The sequence below is a fragment of the Salvelinus namaycush genome, chromosome 36 (genome assembly GCF_016432855.1).
Source record: "Salvelinus namaycush isolate Seneca chromosome 36, SaNama_1.0, whole genome shotgun sequence".
Taxonomy (NCBI): domain Eukaryota; kingdom Metazoa; phylum Chordata; class Actinopteri; order Salmoniformes; family Salmonidae; genus Salvelinus; species Salvelinus namaycush.
The window spans coordinates 26,283,440-26,306,555 of NC_052342.1; the positions used below are offsets into that span (position 1 = coordinate 26,283,440).

Here is a 23,116-nt window from a genome sequence, read left to right on the forward strand (position 1 = left end):
TTTGAGGCTATATTGTGTTTGTTTACCTTTTGCTTTGTTAACAGAGTATATTTTGGGTTCTGATGGGGTACGACAGTTGAACTAAGCTCATGAGGCATTTATAAACTATATTCTTCAGGAATCAATGTGTACATGTCATTCATGTATGAAACCAAAAACAGATGTAACTCCTGCAGATTTCCCATTTAACCGTTCTTACATTGGCTAACCGGGCTATATGCATTGTGTCCCACCACCCACCAACCCCTCTTTTTACACTACTGCTACACTCTGTTCATCATATATGCATAGTCACTTTAACCATATCTACATGTACATACTACCTCAATAAGCCTGACTAACAGGTGTCTGTATATAGCCTTGCTATTCTCTGTTCATCATATGCATAGTCACTTTAACCATATCTTTAACCATATCTACATGTACATACTACCTCAATAAGCCTGACTAACAGGTGTCTGTATATAGCCTTGCTATTCTCTGTTCATCATATGCATAGTCACTTTAACCATATCTTTAACCATATCTACATGTACATACTACCTCAATAAGCTTGACTAACAGGTGTCTGTATATAGCCTTGCTACTCTCTGTTCATCATATATGCATAGTCACTTTAACCATACCTACATGTACATACTACCTCAATCAGCCTGACTAACACACACACACACACACACACACACACACACACACACACACACACACACACACACACACACACACACACACACACACACACACACACACACACACACACACACACACACACACACACACACACACACATACCTTTTCTTTCACACTTAGAGCTTTCGGGAACTGGGGGGGGGGGGGGGGGTCGAAAACACATATGGGAATTTGTCCCTGTTTACTGGCACTATATCAATCAATCAGTCAATCAATCTGTTACGAAACCCCAGGAGGTTTCTCGGAGGGACCGCTCACTAGACAAACAGTGACTAATGTAGTGTGTATCCCAAATGACAGCCTATTCCCTATATAGTGCACTACTTTAGACCAGAGTCCTATGGGTCTCCCTATGGGCCCCAGGTATAAGTAGTGCACCATATAGGGAATAGGGTGCCATTTGGACCTAACGAAGGGTTTGTCATCAGGTATTGTCATATATAGGGGCCCTGAGGCCAGGGGGGACAGTATTATAGACGGACCACCACACAGAGAGGAGAGAGATGAAGCTACTACATATCCTCTGCTTCTGCCTGGCTGTCCTCGCCTCCACTTGGGTACGATAACATATTTATTCAATCATTATTTTCATTGAATAGGTTTAATAATATTTTATTTAATAATAATAATAATAATAGATTGGATTTCTATATAATTTTTTCCAGATGACATGCTGTATATAGTCCTTGTTAATATGTTAGCTGCCAAGTTGTGAACAAGTGTTTTAAAGACTGCTTTGTTCTCCAGGATCAAGCAGACATCTTGTTTGATGTGTGGATCATTTTTATACAAAATGAAATGCAATGTGACATTTTGAGCATAAAAGCAGGTTTCTGGGTAATGTAGACAAGGACTAGAAGGATGTTTTTCAGGTTTGAAAAAATTAGAATTCAGTATCATTCTTCTTGTTGATGTAAAGTAAATCTCTCTCTCTCCCACTCCCCCCTTTTTCTCCCCCCTCTCTCTCTTTCTGTTCCCCTCTCTCTCTCTCTCGCTGTCTCTCACCTCTCTGGCTACCCCCCCTCTCTCTCCCACCCCCTCAATCTCTCTCTCCCCCCCCTCCCTCTCTTCCCCCCCCTCTCTCCCCCCCCCCCCCCCCCTCTCTCCCTCCCCCCCTCTCTCTCTCTCCCTCCCAATCCCCCTCATCTCTCTCTCTCTCTCTCTCTCTCTCTCCCTCCCACCCCCCCTCTCTCTCTCCCCCAAACCCCTCTCTCTCGCTCTCTCTCACCCCCACCCCCCTCTCTCTCTCCAAACCCCTCCCTCTCTCTCTCCCACCCCCTCTCTCTCTCTCTCTCTCTCAAACCCCCCCCCCTCTCTCTCTCTCTCTCCCCACCCCATCTCTCGCTCTCTCCCCACCCCATCTCTCTCTCTCTCTTCACCCCCCTCTCTCTTCCTCCCCCTCTCTCTCTCTCTTCCTCCCCCTCTCTCTCTCTCTCTTCCTCCCCCCTCTCCTCTCTCTCCCCCACCCCCTTCTCTCTCTCTCCCCCACCCCCCCCCTCTCTCTCTCCCCCAACCCCTCTCTCCCTCCCTCCCACCCCCCTCTCTCTCTCACCCCCACCCCCCCTTTATCTCCCCCCCACCTCTCTCTCTCTCCCAAACCCCCCTCATTCTCTCCCCCACCCCCTCTCTCTCTCTTTCTCTCCTCCCTTCTCTCTCTCTCCCATCCCCCTCTCTTTCACTTTCTCTCTCTCTCGCTCTCTCTCCCTCTCTCTCCCCCACCCCCTCTCCCCCACACCCCCCCCTCTCTCTCTCGCCCCCACCTCTCTTTCGCTCTCTTTCTCTCTCCCCACCCCCGTCTCTCTTTCTCTCTCCCCCACTTCCTCTCTCTTTTCCTGTTCCACTCTCTCTCTATCTAGGCTGAGACAGGAGGGGTTGGGAGACATAGGAATGGTAAATACATTATTTTTTATTTTCAACAAAGATGTTGTTAACTAAAAAGAAAGTTGAAAAACATCTAAGCCATTATTTGGATGTTACCACTTTTCATTTTTGTAAAGCTCAGTTACACAAAATCATTCTAGCTCTCTATTTTTGCATACACTCAATTAGTATTTGGTAGCATTGCCTTTAAATTGTTTAACCTGGGTCAAACATTTCGGGTAGCCTTCCACAAGCTTCCCACAATAAGTTGGGTGAATTTTGGCCAATTCCTCCTGACAGAGCTGATGTAACTGAGTCAGGTTTGTAGGCCTCCTTGCTCGCACATGCTTTTTTCAGTTCTGCCCACAATTTTTCTTTAGGATTGAGGTCAGGGCTTGTGAATGCCACTCCAATACCTTGACTTTATTGTCCTTAAGCAATTTTGACACAACTTTGGAAGTATGCTTGGGGTTGTTGTCCATTTGGAAGACCCATTTGCGACCAAGCTTTAACTTCCTGACTGATATCTTGAGATGTTGCTTCAATATATCCACGTAATATTCCTGCCTCATGATGCCGTCTATTTTGTGAAGTGCACCTGTCCCTCCAGCAGCAAAGCACCCCCACAACATGATGCTGCCACCCCCATGCAACACAGTTGGGATGTTCTTCAGCTTGCAAGCATCTCACTTTTTCCTCCAAACATAACGATGGTCATTATGGCCAAACAGTTCAATTTTTATTTCATCAGACCAGAGGACATTTCTCCAAAAAGTACGATCTTTGTCCCCATGTGCAGTTACAAACCGTAGTCTGGCATTTTTTATGGCGGTTTTGGAGCAGTGGCTTCTGCCTTGCTCAGTGGCCTTCCAAGTTAAGTCGATATAGGACTCGTTTTACTGTGGATATAGATACTTTTGCACCTGTTTCCTCCAGCATCTTCACAAGGTCCTTTGCTGTTGTTCTGGGATTGATTTACACTTTTCGCACCAAAGTACGTTCATCTCTAGGAGACAGAACAGTGGTATGATGGCTTCGTGGTCTATTGGTGTTTTACTTGCGTACTATTGTTTGCACAGATGAATGTGGTACCTTCAGGCATTTGGAAATTGCTCCCAATGATGAACCAGACTTGTCTTGGCTGATTTCTTTTGATTTTCCCATGATGTCAAGCAAAGAGGCACAGAGTTTGAAGGTAGGCCTTGAAATACATCTACAGGTACACCTCCAACTGACTCAAATGATGTCAATTAGCCTATCAGAATCTTCTAAAGCCATGACATCATTCTGGAATTGTCCAAGCTGTTTAAAGGCAAAGTCAACTTCGGAACCACTGGAATTGTGATACAGTGAATTGTAAGTGAAATAATCTGTCTGTAAACAATTTTTGGAAAAATGAAGTGTCATGCACAAAGTAGATGTCCTAACAGGCTTGAGGCCAAAAACTATAGTTTGTTAACAAGAAATTTGTGGAGTGGTTGAAAATTGACTCCATCCAACTTCCGACTTCAACTGAGAGGCATTATCAACTGTGACACTGGAGAAATTAATGTTGTGCCTTGATCAAAAGGCACATGGACGGATATATCAACTTGTCAGCTCACTGATTTGAACTACTGGCCCAACTCTCAACCAGCAGGCTACCTGCCACTCCTCTAGTTCCAGAGATGTATATTGGTGTCTAGATGCTGAACTCAGGAATTCTGATATGAATGGTTTGCTCGTTCAACTGGATGTATGATTGGATTGTCTAGCAACTATCAGGAAATAACACTAATAGAATTTCCAGTCAAGTAGCAGAACTTCAATATTCATCCAGGAAGTACCTAGGTTACATCTGAAATGGAACCCTATTCCGTACAAACTACTTCTGACCAGGGCCCATAGGGGACGCACCCTACGATTCCAGATGCAGCCCAGGCAATCTCTTCCAAGGGATTCACTGGGTGTCTCTCTGTTGTCTGTGAGTTATGGTCTACCTCTTCCACCTCTCCTTTTAAAGGACCTGTCACAGGTGTGACTAGTTGCCTCATTAACCCAACGAGAGATCCCGATGTTGGCCTTTATCCAGTGGTGTAAAGTACTAAAGTAAAAATACTTGTGTGAGGATCTGCTGTTGCATGTGGGGTGTGTGTAAATATTGTATATGTAACAGGTTTTTAGTTTTTCCAGAATGTATGTCCAGCATTGCTATGTTATGTTATGTCCACATTACAGTGTATGTTACCTGTACCAGGTGGTATTAAACGACCCAAGACCCCCTGTGAGCGTGCAAGAGATGCTGTGAAAAATGGACTAATTGGAGCTGACATCCCCACTTGTGATGACGATGTAGAATACACCCATGAGCAATGTTCAGGCTCTACAGGTTACCACTCACAGACACACACAGACACACACACACACACACACACACACACACACACACACACACACACACACACACACACACACACACACACACACACACACACACACACACACACACACACACACACACACACACACACACCATAAATGCTCCAATTGAGTTGAACGTGACAATTCAATATGTTACAGTAAAATGTGTAAATATTATATATTTAATAACAGGTTAGTAACATGTTCAATTCTGGTAGGTTACTGTTGGTGTGTGAACAGTTCTGGACAGAAGGTCCCGGGTACTGAAACTCGACCAGGCACTGCTAGAATCAACTGTGCCACACAGAGTAAGTGAGGCCCTGTGGTCTCATCCAACACCATCACCACTTTAAACTCCAACACATCACTACTCTTGCTTCCTACCTTGGATCTCTTTATACTTTCTTTACAAGATGCTCCACTGATTTCAGAATCATGATCTCTCTTCTTCCTGTCTTTCTGTATCACGATCTCTCTTCTTCCTGTGTCTTTCTGTGTCATGATCTCTCTTCTTCCTGTCTTTCTGTATCACAATCTCTCTTCTTCCTGTGTTTTTCCACTTCCGACCATTCAGGTCATTAACCCTCATCCTCCAGCTACATACCATCAGAACTGACAGCCATATTGTTCTCATTCCAGCACAGCTGTTGGTTCAACAACTCTTTCTTGTTTCCTGCATTACGTCCTACTTCTGGACAGGGCCCATTGGGGAACAGGGTCCCGTATAGAATGCAGTCTCCTGACCAGGGCCCATTGGGGAACAGGGTCCCATAGGGGACGCAACCCAAGATTCCAGATGCAGCCAAAGCTTCCAGGATGTTTGTCCAGCAATGTATGTTATACTATGTAATGTCATTGTTACAAAGAATCTTATCTGTGTGTTTAGATGGTATGATGCGACCCAAGACCCCCTGTGAGATTGCTAGAGATACTGCGATGAAAATAGTCAGGCTTGGAGTCTACGTCCCCACATGTGACAACGATGGACAATACACCCCTGAGCAATGCAGGGCCTCTACAGGTTACCACACACACACACACACACACACACACACACACACACACACACACACACACACACACACACACACACACACACACTATAATGGCTCCAATTCAGTTGAACATGACAATTCAATGTGTTACAGTAAAATGTATAATTGTGTAATTATTGTCTATGTAACAGTTTATTAACATGTCCAATTCTGGTAGGTTACTGTTGGTGTGTGAACAGTTCTGGACAGAAGATCCAGGGTACTGAGACTCCACCAGGCACTGCTAGAATCAACTGTGCCACACAGAGTAAGTGAGGCCCTGTGGTCTCATCCAACACCATCACCACTTTAAACTCCAACACATCACTACTGTTGCTTCCTACCTTGGATCTCTTTATACTTTCTTTACAAGATGCTCCACTGATTTCAGAATCATGATCTCTCTTCTTCCTGTCTTTCTGTATCACGATCTCTCTTCTTCCTGTGTCTTTCTGTGTCATGATCTCTCTTCTTCCTGTCTTTCTGTATCACAATCTCTCTTCTTCCTGTGTTTTTCCACTTCCGACCATTCAGGTCATTAACCTTTTACGGGGGCAGCCCGACACCGGTACACTTATGACAACATCCAGCTCAAAGTGCAGGGCGCGAAATTCAAAATCTATTTTTTTTTAATATTTAACTTTCACACATTAACAAGTCCAAGACACCAGATGAAAGGTGCACATCTTGTGAATCAAGCCAACATGTCCGATTTTTAAAATGTTTTACAGGGAAGACAAAATATGTAAATCTATTAGCTAACCACGTTAGCAAAAGACACAACTTTTCTAACTCCATCAGTTTCTTACTCCATCAGGTGCTATCACAAATTCGACCAAATAAAGATATAAATAGCCACTAACCAAGAAACAAATTCATCAGATGACAGTCTGATAACATATTTATTGTATAGCATATGTTTTGTTTGAAAAATTTGCATATTTCATGTATAAACCATAGTTTACATTTCAGCTACAATCCGAAATTGCACCGAAAGCAGCCATAATATTTACAGACACCAACGTCAAATAGCTAATTACTCATCATAAAACATTTCTGAAAAATACATAGTCTGCAGCAATTGAAAGACAGGCATCTTGTGATTCCAAACAATATTTCCGATTTATTAAATGTTTTACAGCGAAAACAAAATGTATCGCTATATTAGCGTAGCTACAATAGACAGAAATAATTGGGCGCCCACGGCCAGTTCACATGCACGACAGATATATGAAATAACATCATAAAATGGGTCTTACTTTTGCTGATCTTTCATCAGAATGTTGAAGAAGGTGTCCTCTGTCCAGATGAGTCGTTGTTTCGATTCAGAATGGCAAATTTCCCTCTTCAATTAGCATTGGCACTAGCCGAGTGGCATAAATTTCTCCAACGTAAACACAGTCAGAGGACGGAACACGGCAAAACTCCCGAATAAAGTTTCAATAATCTGATTAAACTATATTGAAAAAACATACATTACGATGATATGGTCACATGTATCAAACAAAATTCGAGCCGGAGATGTTAGCCGTTCGTTACCAAGGCAAAACAGAAGTCAATCCCACTTCCTTCAGAGTACCGGAAGTGGACGGTCACGTCAAAGAAATAGGTTTTTTTCCACCACAGAACAAGATGAGCACAAAAATTTCTTCTCTGACATCCTCTTTACACCAATAGGAAGGCGTATAGAGTGTCAGCAGACTCCTAAGTGTCAAGACCATGTATAGGCATCAAGTTGAAAAGAGCATCGATTTCTGACATTTCACTTCCTGGTCAGGAAAAGTGCTGCAGAAGGACTTCTGTTTCACTCAGAGAAATAATTCCAACTCTTTTAGAAACTAGAAAGTGTTTTCTATCCAAAAAGAATAATAATATTCATATTGTACGAGCAAGATTTGAGTAGGAGGCCGTTTGAAATGGGCACGATTTCACTGGCTACTCAACACTTTGCCTTGCAGCCATATTAACCCTCATCATCCCGCTACATAACATCAGATCTGACAGCCATATTGTTCTCATTCCAGCACAGCTGTTGCTTCAACAACTCTTTCTTGTTTTCCTGCATTTCGTCCTACTTCTGACCAGGGCCCATTGGGGAACAGGGTCCCATAGGGGATGCAACCCAAGATTCCAGATGCAGCCAAAGCTTCCAGGATGTTTGTCCAGCAATGTATGTTATAGTATGTAATGTCATTGTTACAAAGAATCTTATCTGTGTGTTTAGATGGTATGATACGATCCAAGACTCCCTGTGAGATTGCTAGAGATACTGCGATGAAAATAGTCAGGCTTGGAGTCTACGTCCCCACGTGTGACAACGATGGACAATACACCCCTGAGCAATGCAGGGCCTCTACAGGTTACCACACACACACACACACACACACACACACACACACACACACACACACACACACACACACACACACTATAATGGCTCCAATTCAGTTGAACATGACAATTCAATGTGTTACAGTAAAATGTATAATTGTGTAATTATTGTCTATGTAACAGTTTATTAACATGTCCAATTCTGGTAGGTTACTGTTGGTGTGTGAACAGTTCTGGACAGAAGATCCAGGGTACTGAGACTCCACCAGGAACTGCTATAATCAACTGTGCCACACAGAGTAAGTGAGGCCCTGTGGTCTCATCCAACACCATCACCACTTTAAACTCCAACACATCACTACTCTTGCTTCCTACCTTGGATATCTTTATACTTTCTTTACAAGATGCTCCACTGATTTCAGAATCATGATCTCTCTTCTTCCTGTCTTTCTGTATCACGATCTCTCTTCTTCCTGTGTCTTTCTGTGTCATGATCTCTCTTCTTCCTGTCTTTCTGTATCACAATCTCTCTTCTTCCTGTGTTTTTCCACTTCGACCATTCAGGTCATTAACCTTTTACGGGGGCAGCCCGACACCGGTACACTTATGACAACATCCAGCTCAAAGTGCAGGGCGCGAAATTCAAAATCTATTTTTTTTTAATATTTAACTTTCACACATTAACAAGTCCAAGACACCAGATGAAAGGTGCACATCTTGTGAATCAAGCCAACATGTCCGATTTTTAAAATGTTTTACAGGGAAGACAAAATATGTAAATCTATTAGCTAACCACGTTAGCAAAAGACACAACTTTTCTAACTCCATCAGTTTCTTACTCCATCAGGTGCTATCACAAATTCGACCAAATAAAGATATAAATAGCCACTAACCAAGAAACAAATTCATCAGATGACAGTCTGATAACATATTTATTGTATAGCATATGTTTTGTTTGAAAAATTTGCATATTTCATGTATAAACCATAGTTTACATTTCAGCTACAATCCGAAATTGCACCGAAAGCAGCCATAATATTTACAGACACCAACGTCAAATAGCTAATTACTCATCATAAAACATTTCTGAAAAATACATAGTCTGCAGCAATTGAAAGACAGGCATCTTGTGATTCCAAACAATATTTCCGATTTATTAAATGTTTTACAGCGAAAACAAAATGTATCGCTATATTAGCGTAGCTACAATAGACAGAAATAATTGGGCGCCCACGGCCAGTTCACATGCACGACAGATATATGAAATAACATCATAAAATGGGTCTTACTTTTGCTGATCTTTCATCAGAATGTTGAAGAAGGTGTCCTCTGTCCAGATGAGTCGTTGTTTCGATTCAGAATGGCAAATTTCCCTCTTCAATTAGCATTGGCACTAGCCGAGTGGCATAAATTTCTCCAACGTAAACACAGTCAGAGGACGGAACACGGCAAAACTCCCGAATAAAGTTTCAATAATCTGATTAAACTATATTGAAAAAACATACATTACGATGATATGGTCACATGTATCAAACAAAATTCGAGCCGGAGATGTTAGCCGTTCGTTACCAAGGCAAAACAGAAGTCAATCCCACTTCCTTCAGAGTACCGGAAGTGGACGGTCACGTCAAAGAAATAGGTTTTTTTCCACCACAGAACAAGATGAGCACAAAAATTTCTTCTCTGACATCCTCTTTACACCAATAGGAAGGCGTATAGAGTGTCAGCAGACTCCTAAGTGTCAAGACCATGTATAGGCATCAAGTTGAAAAGAGCATCGATTTCTGACATTTCACTTCCTGGTCAGGAAAAGTGCTGCAGAAGGACTTCTGTTTCACTCAGAGAAATAATTCCAACTCTTTTAGAAACTAGAAAGTGTTTTCTATCCAAAAAGAATAATAATATTCATATTGTACGAGCAAGATTTGAGTAGGAGGCCGTTTGAAATGGGCACGATTTCACTGGCTACTCAACACTTTGCCTTGCAGCCATATTAACCCTCATCATCCCGCTACATAACATCAGATCTGACAGCCATATTGTTCTCATTCCAGCACAGCTGTTGCTTCAACAACTCTTTCTTGTTTTCCTGCATTTCGTCCTACTTCTGACCAGGGCCCATTGGGGAACAGGGTCCCATAGGGGATGCAACCCAAGATTCCAGATGCAGCCAAAGCTTCCGGGATGTTTGTCCAGCAATGTATGTTATAGTATGTAATGTCATTGTTACAAAGAATCTTATCTGTGTGTTTAGATGGTATGATGCGACCCAAGACTCCCTGTGAGATTGCTAGAGATACTGCGATGAAAATAGTCAGGCTTGGAGTCTACGTCCCCACGTGTGACAACGATGGACAATACACCCCTGAGCAATGCAGGGCCTCTACAGGTTACCACACACACACACACACACACACACACACACACACACACACACACACACACACACTATAATGGCTCCAATTCAGTTGAACATGACAATTCAATGTGTTACAGTAAAATGTATAATTGTGTAATTATTGTCTATGTAACAGTTTATTAACATGTCCAATTCTGGTAGGTTACTGTTGGTGTGTGAACAGTACTGGACAGAAGATCCAGGGTACTGAGACTCCACCAGGAACTGCTATAATCAACTGTGCCACACAGAGTAAGTGAGGCCCTGTGGTCTCATCCAACACCATCACCACTTTAAACTCCAACACATCACTACTGTTGCTTCCTACCTTGGATCTCTTTATACTTTCTTTACAAGATGCTCCACTGATTTCAGAATCATGATCTCTCTTCTTCCTGTCTTTCTGTATCACGATCTCTCTTCTTCCTGTGTCTTTCTGTGTCATGATCTCTCTTCTTCCTGTCTTTCTGTATCACAATCTCTCTTCTTCCTGTGTTTTTCCACTTCCGACCATTCAGGTCATTAACCTTTTACGGGGGCAGCCCGACACCGGTACACTTATGACAACATCCAGCTCAAAGTGCAGGGCGCGAAATTCAAAATCTATTTTTTTTTAATATTTAACTTTCACACATTAACAAGTCCAAGACACCAGATGAAAGGTGCACATCTTGTGAATCAAGCCAACATGTCCGATTTTTAAAATGTTTTACAGGGAAGACAAAATATGTAAATCTATTAGCTAACCACGTTAGCAAAAGACACAACTTTTCTAACTCCATCAGTTTCTTACTCCATCAGGTGCTATCACAAATTCGACCAAATAAAGATATAAATAGCCACTAACCAAGAAACAAATTCATCAGATGACAGTCTGATAACATATTTATTGTATAGCATATGTTTTGTTTGAAAAATTTGCATATTTCATGTATAAACCATAGTTTACATTTCAGCTACAATCCGAAATTGCACCGAAAGCAGCCATAATATTTACAGACACCAACGTCAAATAGCTAATTACTCATCATAAAACATTTCTGAAAAATACATAGTCTGCAGCAATTGAAAGACAGGCATCTTGTGATTCCAAACAATATTTCCGATTTATTAAATGTTTTACAGCGAAAACAAAATGTATCGCTATATTAGCGTAGCTACAATAGACAGAAATAATTGGGCGCCCACGGCCAGTTCACATGCACGACAGATATATGAAATAACATCATAAAATGGGTCTTACTTTTGCTGATCTTTCATCAGAATGTTGAAGAAGGTGTCCTCTGTCCAGATGAGTCGTTGTTTCGATTCAGAATGGCAAATTTCCCTCTTCAATTAGCATTGGCACTAGCCGAGTGGCATAAATTTCTCCAACGTAAACACAGTCAGAGGACGGAACACGGCAAAACTCCCGAATAAAGTTTCAATAATCTGATTAAACTATATTGAAAAAACATACATTACGATGATATGGTCACATGTATCAAACAAAATTCGAGCCGGAGATGTTAGCCGTTCGTTACCAAGGCAAAACAGAAGTCAATCCCACTTCCTTCAGAGTACCGGAAGTGGACGGTCACGTCAAAGAAATAGGTTTTTTTCCACCACAGAACAAGATGAGCACAAAAATTTCTTCTCTGACATCCTCTTTACACCAATAGGAAGGCGTATAGAGTGTCAGCAGACTCCTAAGTGTCAAGACCATGTATAGGCATCAAGTTGAAAAGAGCATCGATTTCTGACATTTCACTTCCTGGTCAGGAAAAGTGCTGCAGAAGGACTTCTGTTTCACTCAGAGAAATAATTCCAACTCTTTTAGAAACTAGAAAGTGTTTTCTATCCAAAAAGAATAATAATATTCATATTGTACGAGCAAGATTTGAGTAGGAGGCCGTTTGAAATGGGCACGATTTCACTGGCTACTCAACACTTTGCCTTGCAGCCATATTAACCCTCATCATCCCGCTACATAACATCAGATCTGACAGCCATATTGTTCTCATTCCAGCACAGCTGTTGCTTCAACAACTCTTTCTTGTTTTCCTGCATTTCGTCCTACTTCTGACCAGGGCCCATTGGGGAACAGGGTCCCATAGGGGATGCAACCCAAGATTCCAGATGCAGCCAAAGCTTCCAGGATGTTTGTCCAGCAATGTATGTTATAGTATGTAATGTCATTGTTACAAAGAATCTTATCTGTGTGTTTAGATGGTATGATACGATCCAAGACTCCCTGTGAGATTGCTAGAGATACTGCGATGAAAATAGTCAGGCTTGGAGTCTACGTCCCCACGTGTGACAACGATGGACAATACACCCCTGAGCAATGCAGGGCCTCTACAGGTTACCACACACACACACACACACACACACACACACACACACACACACACACACACACACACACACACACACACACACACACACACTATAATGGCTCCAATTCAGTTGAACATGACAATTCAATGTGTTACAGTAAAATGTATAATTGTGTAATTATTGTCTATGTAACAGTTTATTAACATGTCCAATTCTGGTAGGTTACTGTTGGTGTGTGAACAGTTCTGGACAGAAGATCCAGGGTACTGAGACTCCACCAGGAACTGCTATAATCAACTGTGCCACACAGAGTAAGTGAGGCCCTGTGGTCTCATCCAACACCATCACCACTTTAAACTCCAACACATCACTACTCTTGCTTCCTACCTTGGATATCTTTATACTTTCTTTACAAGATGCTCCACTGATTTCAGAATCATGATCTCTCTTCTTCCTGTCTTTCTGTATCACAATCTCTCTTCTTCCTGTGTTTTTCCACTTCGACCATTCAGGTCATTAACCTTTTACGGGGGCAGCCCGACACCGGTACACTTATGACAACATCCAGCTCAAAGTGCAGGGCGCGAAATTCAAAATCTATTTTTTTTTAATATTTAACTTTCACACATTAACAAGTCCAAGACACCAGATGAAAGGTGCACATCTTGTGAATCAAGCCAACATGTCCGATTTTTAAAATGTTTTACAGGGAAGACAAAATATGTAAATCTATTAGCTAACCACGTTAGCAAAAGACACAACTTTTCTAACTCCATCAGTTTCTTACTCCATCAGGTGCTATCACAAATTCGACCAAATAAAGATATAAATAGCCACTAACCAAGAAACAAATTCATCAGATGACAGTCTGATAACATATTTATTGTATAGCATATGTTTTGTTTGAAAAATTTGCATATTTCATGTATAAACCATAGTTTACATTTCAGCTACAATCCGAAATTGCACCGAAAGCAGCCATAATATTTACAGACACCAACGTCAAATAGCTAATTACTCATCATAAAACATTTCTGAAAAATACATAGTCTGCAGCAATTGAAAGACAGGCATCTTGTGATTCCAAACAATATTTCCGATTTATTAAATGTTTTACAGCGAAAACAAAATGTATCGCTATATTAGCGTAGCTACAATAGACAGAAATAATTGGGCGCCCACGGCCAGTTCACATGCACGACAGATATATGAAATAACATCATAAAATGGGTCTTACTTTTGCTGATCTTTCATCAGAATGTTGAAGAAGGTGTCCTCTGTCCAGATGAGTCGTTGTTTCGATTCAGAATGGCAAATTTCCCTCTTCAATTAGCATTGGCACTAGCCGAGTGGCATAAATTTCTCCAACGTAAACACAGTCAGAGGACGGAACACGGCAAAACTCCCGAATAAAGTTTCAATAATCTGATTAAACTATATTGAAAAAACATACATTACGATGATATGGTCACATGTATCAAACAAAATTCGAGCCGGAGATGTTAGCCGTTCGTTACCAAGGCAAAACAGAAGTCAATCCCACTTCCTTCAGAGTACCGGAAGTGGACGGTCACGTCAAAGAAATAGGTTTTTTTCCACCACAGAACAAGATGAGCACAAAAATTTCTTCTCTGACATCCTCTTTACACCAATAGGAAGGCGTATAGAGTGTCAGCAGACTCCTAAGTGTCAAGACCATGTATAGGCATCAAGTTGAAAAGAGCATCGATTTCTGACATTTCACTTCCTGGTCAGGAAAAGTGCTGCAGAAGGACTTCTGTTTCACTCAGAGAAATAATTCCAACTCTTTTAGAAACTAGAAAGTGTTTTCTATCCAAAAAGAATAATAATATTCATATTGTACGAGCAAGATTTGAGTAGGAGGCCGTTTGAAATGGGCACGATTTCACTGGCTACTCAACACTTTGCCTTGCAGCCATATTAACCCTCATCATCCCGCTACATAACATCAGATCTGACAGCCATATTGTTCTCATTCCAGCACAGCTGTTGCTTCAACAACTCTTTCTTGTTTTCCTGCATTTCGTCCTACTTCTGACCAGGGCCCATTGGGGAACAGGGTCCCATAGGGGATGCAACCCAAGATTCCAGATGCAGCCAAAGCTTCCGGGATGTTTGTCCAGCAATGTATGTTATAGTATGTAATGTCATTGTTACAAAGAATCTTATCTGTGTGTTTAGATGGTATGATGCGACCCAAGACTCCCTGTGAGATTGCTAGAGATACTGCGATGAAAATAGTCAGGCTTGGAGTCTACGTCCCCACGTGTGACAACGATGGACAATACACCCCTGAGCAATGCAGGGCCTCTACAGGTTACCACACACACACACACACACACACACACACACACACACACACACACACACACACACACACACACACACACACACACACACACACACTATAATGGCTCCAATTCAGTTGAACATGACAATTCAATGTGTTACAGTAAAATGTATAATTGTGTAATTATTGTCTATGTAACAGTTTATTAACATGTCCAATTCTGGTAGGTTACTGTTGGTGTGTGAACAGTTCTGGACAGAAGATCCAGGGTACTGAGACTCCACCAGGAACTGCTATAATCAACTGTGCCACACAGAGTAAGTGAGGCCCTGTGGTCTCATCCAACACCATCACCACTTTAAACTCCAACACATCACTACTGTTGCTTCCTACCTTGGATATCTTTATACTTTCTTTACAAGATGCTCCACTGATTTCAGAATCATGATCTCTCTTCTTCCTGTCTTTCTGTATCATAATCTCTCTTCTTCCTGTCTTTCTGTATCACGATCTCTCTTCTTCCTGTATCACGATCTCTCTTCTTCCTGTCTTTCTGTATCACGATCTCTCTTCTTCCTGTCTTTCTGTATCATGATCTCTCTTCTTCCTGTGTCTTTCTGTATCACGATCTCTCTTCTTCCTGTCTTTCTGTATCACGATCTCTCTTCTTCCTGTCTTTCTGTATCATGATCTCTCTTCTTCCTGTCTTTCTGTATCACGATCTCTCTTCTTCCTGTGTCTTTCTGTATCACGATCTCTCTTCCTCCTGTCTTTCTGTATCATGATCTCTCTTCTTCCTGTGTCTTTCTGTATCACGATCTCTCTTTTTCAGGAACAGAATCTCATTCACTAAAGCCTTTGCAGCTTGTTCTGCATGTTGTTAATGTTTTTCTGTAATTCTAGAGGTGCTACTGTGACTAACTACAACTACTAATCCTAATGCTACTAATGACTAACATGAACTACTACAAGCGCTGAATACAACCTTAACTACTAATACCAATACTACTAATCCTAATGCTACTAATGACTAACTACAACTACTAATATGAACTACTACTACAACTACAAGCGCTGAATACAACCTTAACAAACTACTAATACCAATACTACTAACTACTACTACTACTAATAACTACTAATATGAACTACTACTACTAATATGAACTACTACAAGTGCTGAATTCAACCTTACAGTGAAATACTTGCCAACAAAGCAGTTAAGAAAAAAAGTGTTAAAGTATTTACTCAAACTGAATTAAACATTTTATACAAAAAAGAAGTGTAATAAGAAAAATAGAAAAATAACAAATAATAAAGGAGCAACAATAAAACATCAGTAGCGATGCTATATACAGGGTGTTACGGTAAAGAGTCAATGTGGAGGCTATATACAGGGTGTTACGGTACAGAGTCAATGTGGAGGCTATATACAGGGTGTTCCGGTAAAGAGTCAGTGTGGAGGCTATATACAGGGTGTTACGGTACAGAGTCAATGTGGAGGCTATATACAGGGTGTTACGGTACAGAGTCAATGTGGAGGCTATATACAGGGTGTTACGGTAAAGAGTCAATGTGGAGGCTATATACAGGGTGTTATGGTACAGAGTCAATGTGGAGGCTATATACAGGGTGTTACGGTAAAGAGTCAATGTGGAGGCTATATACAGGGTGTTACGGTAAAGAGTCAATGTGGAGGCTATATACAGGGTGTTACGGTACAGAGTCAATGTGGAGGCTATATACAGGGTGTTACGGTAAAGAGTCAATGTGGAGGCTATATACAGGGTGTTATGGTACAGAGTCAATGTGGAGGCTATATACAGGGTGTTACGGTAAAGAGTCAATGTGGAGGCTATATACAGGGTGTTACGGTAAAGAGTCAATGTGGAGGCTATATACAGGGTGTTACGGTACAGAGTCAATGTGGAGGCTATATACAGGGTGTTACGGTAAAGAGTCAATGTGGAGGCTATATACAGGGTGTTACGGTAAAGAGTCAATGTGGAGGCTATATACAGGGTGTTACGGTACAGAGTCAATGTGGAGGCTAAATACAGGGTGTTACGGTACAGAGTCAATGTGGAGGCTATATACAGGGTGTTACGGTAAAGAGTCAATGTGGAGGCTATATACAGGGTGTTACGGTACAGAGTCAATGTGGAGGCTATATACAGGGGGTACCGGTAAAGAGTCAATGTGCGGGGGCACCAGTTAGTCCAGGTAATTGAGGTAATATGAACATGTAGGTAGAGTTATTAAAGTGACTATACATAGATAATAAACAGAGAGTAGCAGCAGCATAGAATGGGTGGGGGGACAATGCAAATAGTCTGGGTAGCCATTTGATTAGCTGTTCAGGATTCTAATGGCTTGGGGGTAGAAGCTGTTAAGAAGCCATTTGGATCTAGACTTGGCGCTCCGGTACTGCTTGCCGTGTGGTAGCAGAGAGAACAGTGTGACTAGGGTGGCTGGAGTCTTTGGCAATTTTTTGGGCCTTCCTCTGACACCACCTGGTATAGAGGTCCTCGATGGCAGGAAGCTTGGCCCAGGTGATGTACTGGGCGTTAGCACTACCTTCTGTAGTGCCTTGCGTTTGGAGGCCGAGCAGTTGCAGTACCAGGCGGTGATGCAACCGTTCAGGATGCTCTCGATGGTGCAGCTGTAGAACTTTTTGAGGATCTGAGGACCCATGCCAAATCTTTTCAGTCTCCTGAGGGGGAATAGGTTTTGTCGTGCCTTCTTCAAGACTGTCTTGTGCTTGGACCATGATAGTTTGTTGGTGATGTGGACACCAAGGAACTGGAATCTCTCAACCTGCTCAACTACAGCCCTGTCGATGAGAATAGGGGCGTCATGTCCTTTGTCTTGATCATGTTGAGGGAGAAGTTGTTAAACTAACTACTACTACTACTACTACTAACTAATTATGCTAACTGCTAATACTTAATACTGCTACTACAAACTAATACCACTAGCTACTAATACTAACTACTACTACTACTAACTAATACTGCAAACTACTAGTGCTAACTACTAACACTAACTACTACTAATTACTAATACTAACTACCACTACTAGTACTTCTACCACTACTTCTAGTAGTATCTATACCACTACAACACACACTCTTATTCATTCACTAAATGTTATTTCTTTGCAGCTGGTTCTGGATGTTGTTAATGTTTATGTTGTTGTGTCTGTAATTGTAGATGTGGACAGAGATGAAAGGAGTTGGAGCAAAGACATTGGAATCACTTTGACAGTTGTCTTTACTGTACTACAGGACCTGATTCACATTCTATACAAATAAATGAAGGCATCCAGAGATTAAACTGTTGATTTACTTTCTTCCTTGTTGGTGTGATATGTTGAACAATGTATCTGAACCAGTTCATTTCTGGGAAGTGGAGGAAGGAGTAGGACTGTTATGGTGACTGTATTACCACCACACCGGCAGTTACAGGACATGAAGGCAGTCAAATTCCACGTGACCATGTAGTAGTTAGGCTTCTCCAAGCTCTGATGCTGCTGATGGTCATTAGTAGTCTACCACACTTGCTAACTGCCTGCTACTCAGCACTCTATTGTCCCTCTAATCATTCTGACATCAATGCAAATCTAAATCACTTCATGAGCTCATGTTGCGCAACATTTCTATAACCTACGCAATTGCTTGAGAACAGCCTGAAGGCTTCTTTAAAAAAGAGGAGGCTCGCATTGGCTTTCTATAGACTAGATCTACTATATTTACAGTACCAGTCAAAAGTTAGAACACACCTACTCATTCCAGGGTTTTCAGTTAGTATATTTTCTCGATTGTAGAATAGTGAAGACATCAAAACTATGAAATCATGTATTAAACAAATCAAAATATATTGAGATTCTTCAAAGTTGCCACCCTTTGCCTTGACTGCTTTGTACACTCTTGGCATTCTCTCAACCAGATTCATGAATTAGTCACCTGGAATGCATTTCAAGTAACAGGTGTGTATTGTTAATATATGGAATTTCTTTCCTCCATGTGTTTGAGCCAATCCGTTGTGTTGTGACACGGTAGTGGTGGTATACAGAAGATAGCCCTATTTGTTAAAAGCCAAGTCCATATTATGGCAAGAACAGCTCAAAGAAGCAAAGAGAAACAACACTAAGACATGAAAACGTAACAGTCAGATTTTAGCAGACAAACATCGGGCAACAGCACACTTGATAACCTGGATGAGGTTAGAGAGAAATATCCACAACTCCCACTATTGGAAGTGTTATGCTCACCAAAAAACTTACCGACTAAGCCTAAATCATCTAGATTGTAATGATATTTACCACCCTCAGTCCTGATCTGTATTTCCTCAGAATTATCAGGAATATAAGTACAGCACATGTACCCCCCAGCACCAGTACCCCCTTGTGCGGACAGAAGACAATCAAGGGCCAAACAATTTTGCATCTCCCCAGTCCGAATGGCAACCATCTCAGCAGTTATTTACTCAACACTATCAACTGTACTATTAGCTAGGATTTCCAAAGAGTTAGCCATATTGATAACTTCCTGTGCTATTTTAGAAATATAAGAGGGAAAAGCAATCGCAAAGAATCTCCCAGTTTCTGTAATCACACGTTATGGTGTGAAAAAGGAGAAGTTTGACATATCCCTAGTAACACGATCCACATTTCGTGGATGCTTAAGTTTGACCATTCATCCAAGAACGGGACCTGCTTTTTAAATTATGAACAAAAAAATTATTTGGAACAGCAAGCCAGAAATTTAAAAGGTCCTATTATATAATGAATATGAATTCGGAGGGCAGAAATTATTAAATATTAAAGCATTAGACCTCTCACTAAAGGCATCAGTCATACAAAAGTTATTTTAATCCAAACTGGTTCTCTAGTAAATTGGTACAAATGTCTCATCCTGTGTTCAAGAAGGGCCTTTATTCAGATTACACCTGCTCACTTTCGGTTGTTTGAAAAGGAAATCATCTCCAAAATGTCTTTATTTTTTGAACAAGCCTTAGAAAGTTGGTTGCAATTTCAGTTTAATCCACCTGAAAGGACGGAACAAATATTGTGGTAAAAATCAAATATACTAATTGATGAAAAAAAAATGTATTTTTCGAAGAAATGTAAAAAAAAAAAATGTATCATTTTAGTGAATGATATCATAAATAGGACTGGTGGAGTTATGTCACACATGCAGCTAACAGACATATGGAAATGTCTGCTCTACCCAAAATTAATTGCAGCATTACCACAAAAATGGAAGAGGCAAGTAGAAGGGGAAAAAAGTAAGGAACTTGTATGTCGGCCCTGTATTAAAGAACATAAATGGTTCAAGAAGTGTGATAAATAAAAACATACCAATTTCATTTAAGGACCAAAAAACTGACAGCTGTGCCATATAAATTGCAAAATAGTTGGGAAAAGATTTGCGATGTACCCATTCCATGGCACATGGTTTATGAATTGATACGCAAAACGTCAAATTTTTCTATTTAAATTACTATACAAGATTCTTGCAACTAATAGAATGTTATATACACTGCTCAAAAAAAAAAAGGGAACACTTAACCTGTTCGGGCTGCAGGGGCAGTATTGAGTAGCCGGATAAAAGGTGCCCATTTCAAACGGCCTCGTACTCAATTCTTGCTTGTACAATATGCATATTATTATTACTATTGGATAGAAAACACTCTCTAGTTTCTAAAACCGTTTGAATTATATCTGTGAGTCAAACAGAACTCATTTTGCAGCGAACTTCCTGACAGGAAGTGGAAAATCTGAAATCGATGCTCTGTTCTGGGCCTGCCTATAAAGGTCCTTGACATTTATTAGAATACATGCACTTCATACGTCTTCCACTAGATGTCGACAGGCAGTGAGAGAAGAAATTGAGTGTATAACTTGATCTGGAGTCGAATAAATGCTCTTTGTGTGACGTGTCACCAGTTTCCTGTTTTCTGGAGAGCGCATGAAGGGACCTGGTATTGCCTTCTGTAAAGCTGTCGTTATGGACGACTAATATCTCCGGCTTTGATTTTATTTGATACATGTGACAATATCATCGTAAAGTATGTTTTTTCAATATAGTTTTATTCGATTATTGAAATTTTTCCGGGACGTTAGGCATGTTGCGTTGTGTGCCTTTGTTCAGGAAGGAGAGCTTCGAGCCACTTTGCTAGCTTTCCGTGCTAATTGACTGGAGAAGAGGACATTCTAAATCCAAACAACGATTGTTCCCGACAAAGGACCCCTTGTACAACATTCTGATGAAAGATCGTCAAAAGTAGGACCCATTTTATGATGCTATTTCATATATCTGTCGAACATGTGAACTAGTAGTTTGCGCCCAGATTTTGGGCACGCTCTCGCCATAACGTAAACTGCATGTCGTAATGAAGTTATTTTTAGAATTCTAACACGGCGATTGCATTAAGAACTAGTGTATCTATCATTTCCTATACAACATGTATTTTTTAGTAATGTTTATGAATAGTTATTTGGTCAGAATATGTGAGTGTCAGAAAAATATCCGGACGTTGTGGGAAAAAGATGCTACGTTAGCACAATGTATAACCACTGATTTCAGCTCTAAATATGCACATTTTCGAACAAAACATAAGTGTATGTATAACCTGATGTTATAGGACTGTCATCTGATGAAGCTTATCAAGGTTAGTCAAAAACTTGCCTATTGCTATCGCTAACGTGCCTTGATGAATGAATGCGGTAGTGTGGTAGGCTATTGTAGTAAACTAATATAATGCTATATTGTGCTATAAAAATCGGAAATATTGGCTGGATTCACAAGATGTTTGTCTTTCATTTGCTATACACCATCGATTTTTCAGAAATGTTTTATGATGAGTATTTAGGTATTTGACGTTGGTGTCTGTAATTACTCTGGCTGCTTCGGTCCTATTTGTGACGGTAGCTGTGATGGTAGCTGCAATGTAAAACTGATTTATACCTCAAATATGCACATTTTTCGAACAAAACATAGATTTATTGTATAACATGTTATAAGACTGTCATCTGATGAAGTTGTTTCTTGGTTAGTTTGGTTGGTTCTTGGTTAGTTAGGTTGGCTTTGTGCATGCTACCTGTGCTGTGAAAAATGTCTGTCCTTTTTTGTATTTGGTGGTGAGCTAACATAAATATATGTGGTGTTTTCGCTGTAAAACATTAAAAAAATCGGACATGTTGGCTGGATTCACAAGATGTTTATCTTTCATATGCTGTATTGGACTTGTTAATGTGTGAAAGTTAAATATTTCTAAAAAATATATTTTGAATTTCGCGCCCTGCACTTGAAGTGGCTGTTGTCATATTGTGCCCGGCTTCGGGCTTGCAGCCCAAAGTAGTTAAACACAATATAACTCCAAGTCAATCACACTTCTGTGAAATCAAACTGTCCACTTAGGAAGCAACACTGATTGACAATAAATTTCACATGCTGTTGTGCGAATGGAATAGACAAAAGGTGAAAATTATAGGCAATTAGCAAGACACCCCCAATAAAGGAGTGGTTCTGCAGGTGGTGACCACCGACCACTTCTCGGTTCCTATGCTTCCTGGCTGATGTTTTGGTCACTTTTGAATGCTGGCGGTGCTTTCACTCTAGTGCTAGCATGAGATGGAGTCTACAACCCACACAAGTGGCTCAGGTAGTGCAGCTCATCCAGGATGGCACATCAATGCGAGCTGTGGCAAGAAGGTTTGCTGTGTCTGTCAGCGTAGTGTCCAGAGCATGGATGCGCTACCAGGAGACA

General features: G+C 40.9%; 1 protein-coding gene across 1 annotated transcript in view; it reads left to right on the forward strand.

Annotated features, from left to right (window-relative positions):
- Window positions 1-1,044: 1,044 nt before the first annotated feature.
- LOC120030524 (thyroglobulin-like) overlaps window positions 1,045-23,116 on the forward strand; it is a 133,018-nt gene continuing 110,946 nt past the window's right edge. The window contains exons 1-14 of the mRNA XM_038975931.1: window positions 1,045-1,247; window positions 2,547-2,580; window positions 4,787-4,918; window positions 5,169-5,258; window positions 5,837-5,971; window positions 6,163-6,252; window positions 8,209-8,343; window positions 8,525-8,614; window positions 10,570-10,704; window positions 10,876-10,965; window positions 12,922-13,056; window positions 13,254-13,343; window positions 15,235-15,369; window positions 15,571-15,660. Of these exons, the coding sequence (XP_038831859.1) occupies window positions 1,194-1,247; window positions 2,547-2,580; window positions 4,787-4,918; window positions 5,169-5,258; window positions 5,837-5,971; window positions 6,163-6,252; window positions 8,209-8,343; window positions 8,525-8,614; window positions 10,570-10,704; window positions 10,876-10,965; window positions 12,922-13,056; window positions 13,254-13,343; window positions 15,235-15,369; window positions 15,571-15,660 (1,435 nt within the window). The 5' untranslated portion in view covers window positions 1,045-1,193. The remainder of the gene's footprint in view (window positions 1,248-2,546; window positions 2,581-4,786; window positions 4,919-5,168; window positions 5,259-5,836; window positions 5,972-6,162; window positions 6,253-8,208; window positions 8,344-8,524; window positions 8,615-10,569; window positions 10,705-10,875; window positions 10,966-12,921; window positions 13,057-13,253; window positions 13,344-15,234; window positions 15,370-15,570; window positions 15,661-23,116) is intronic.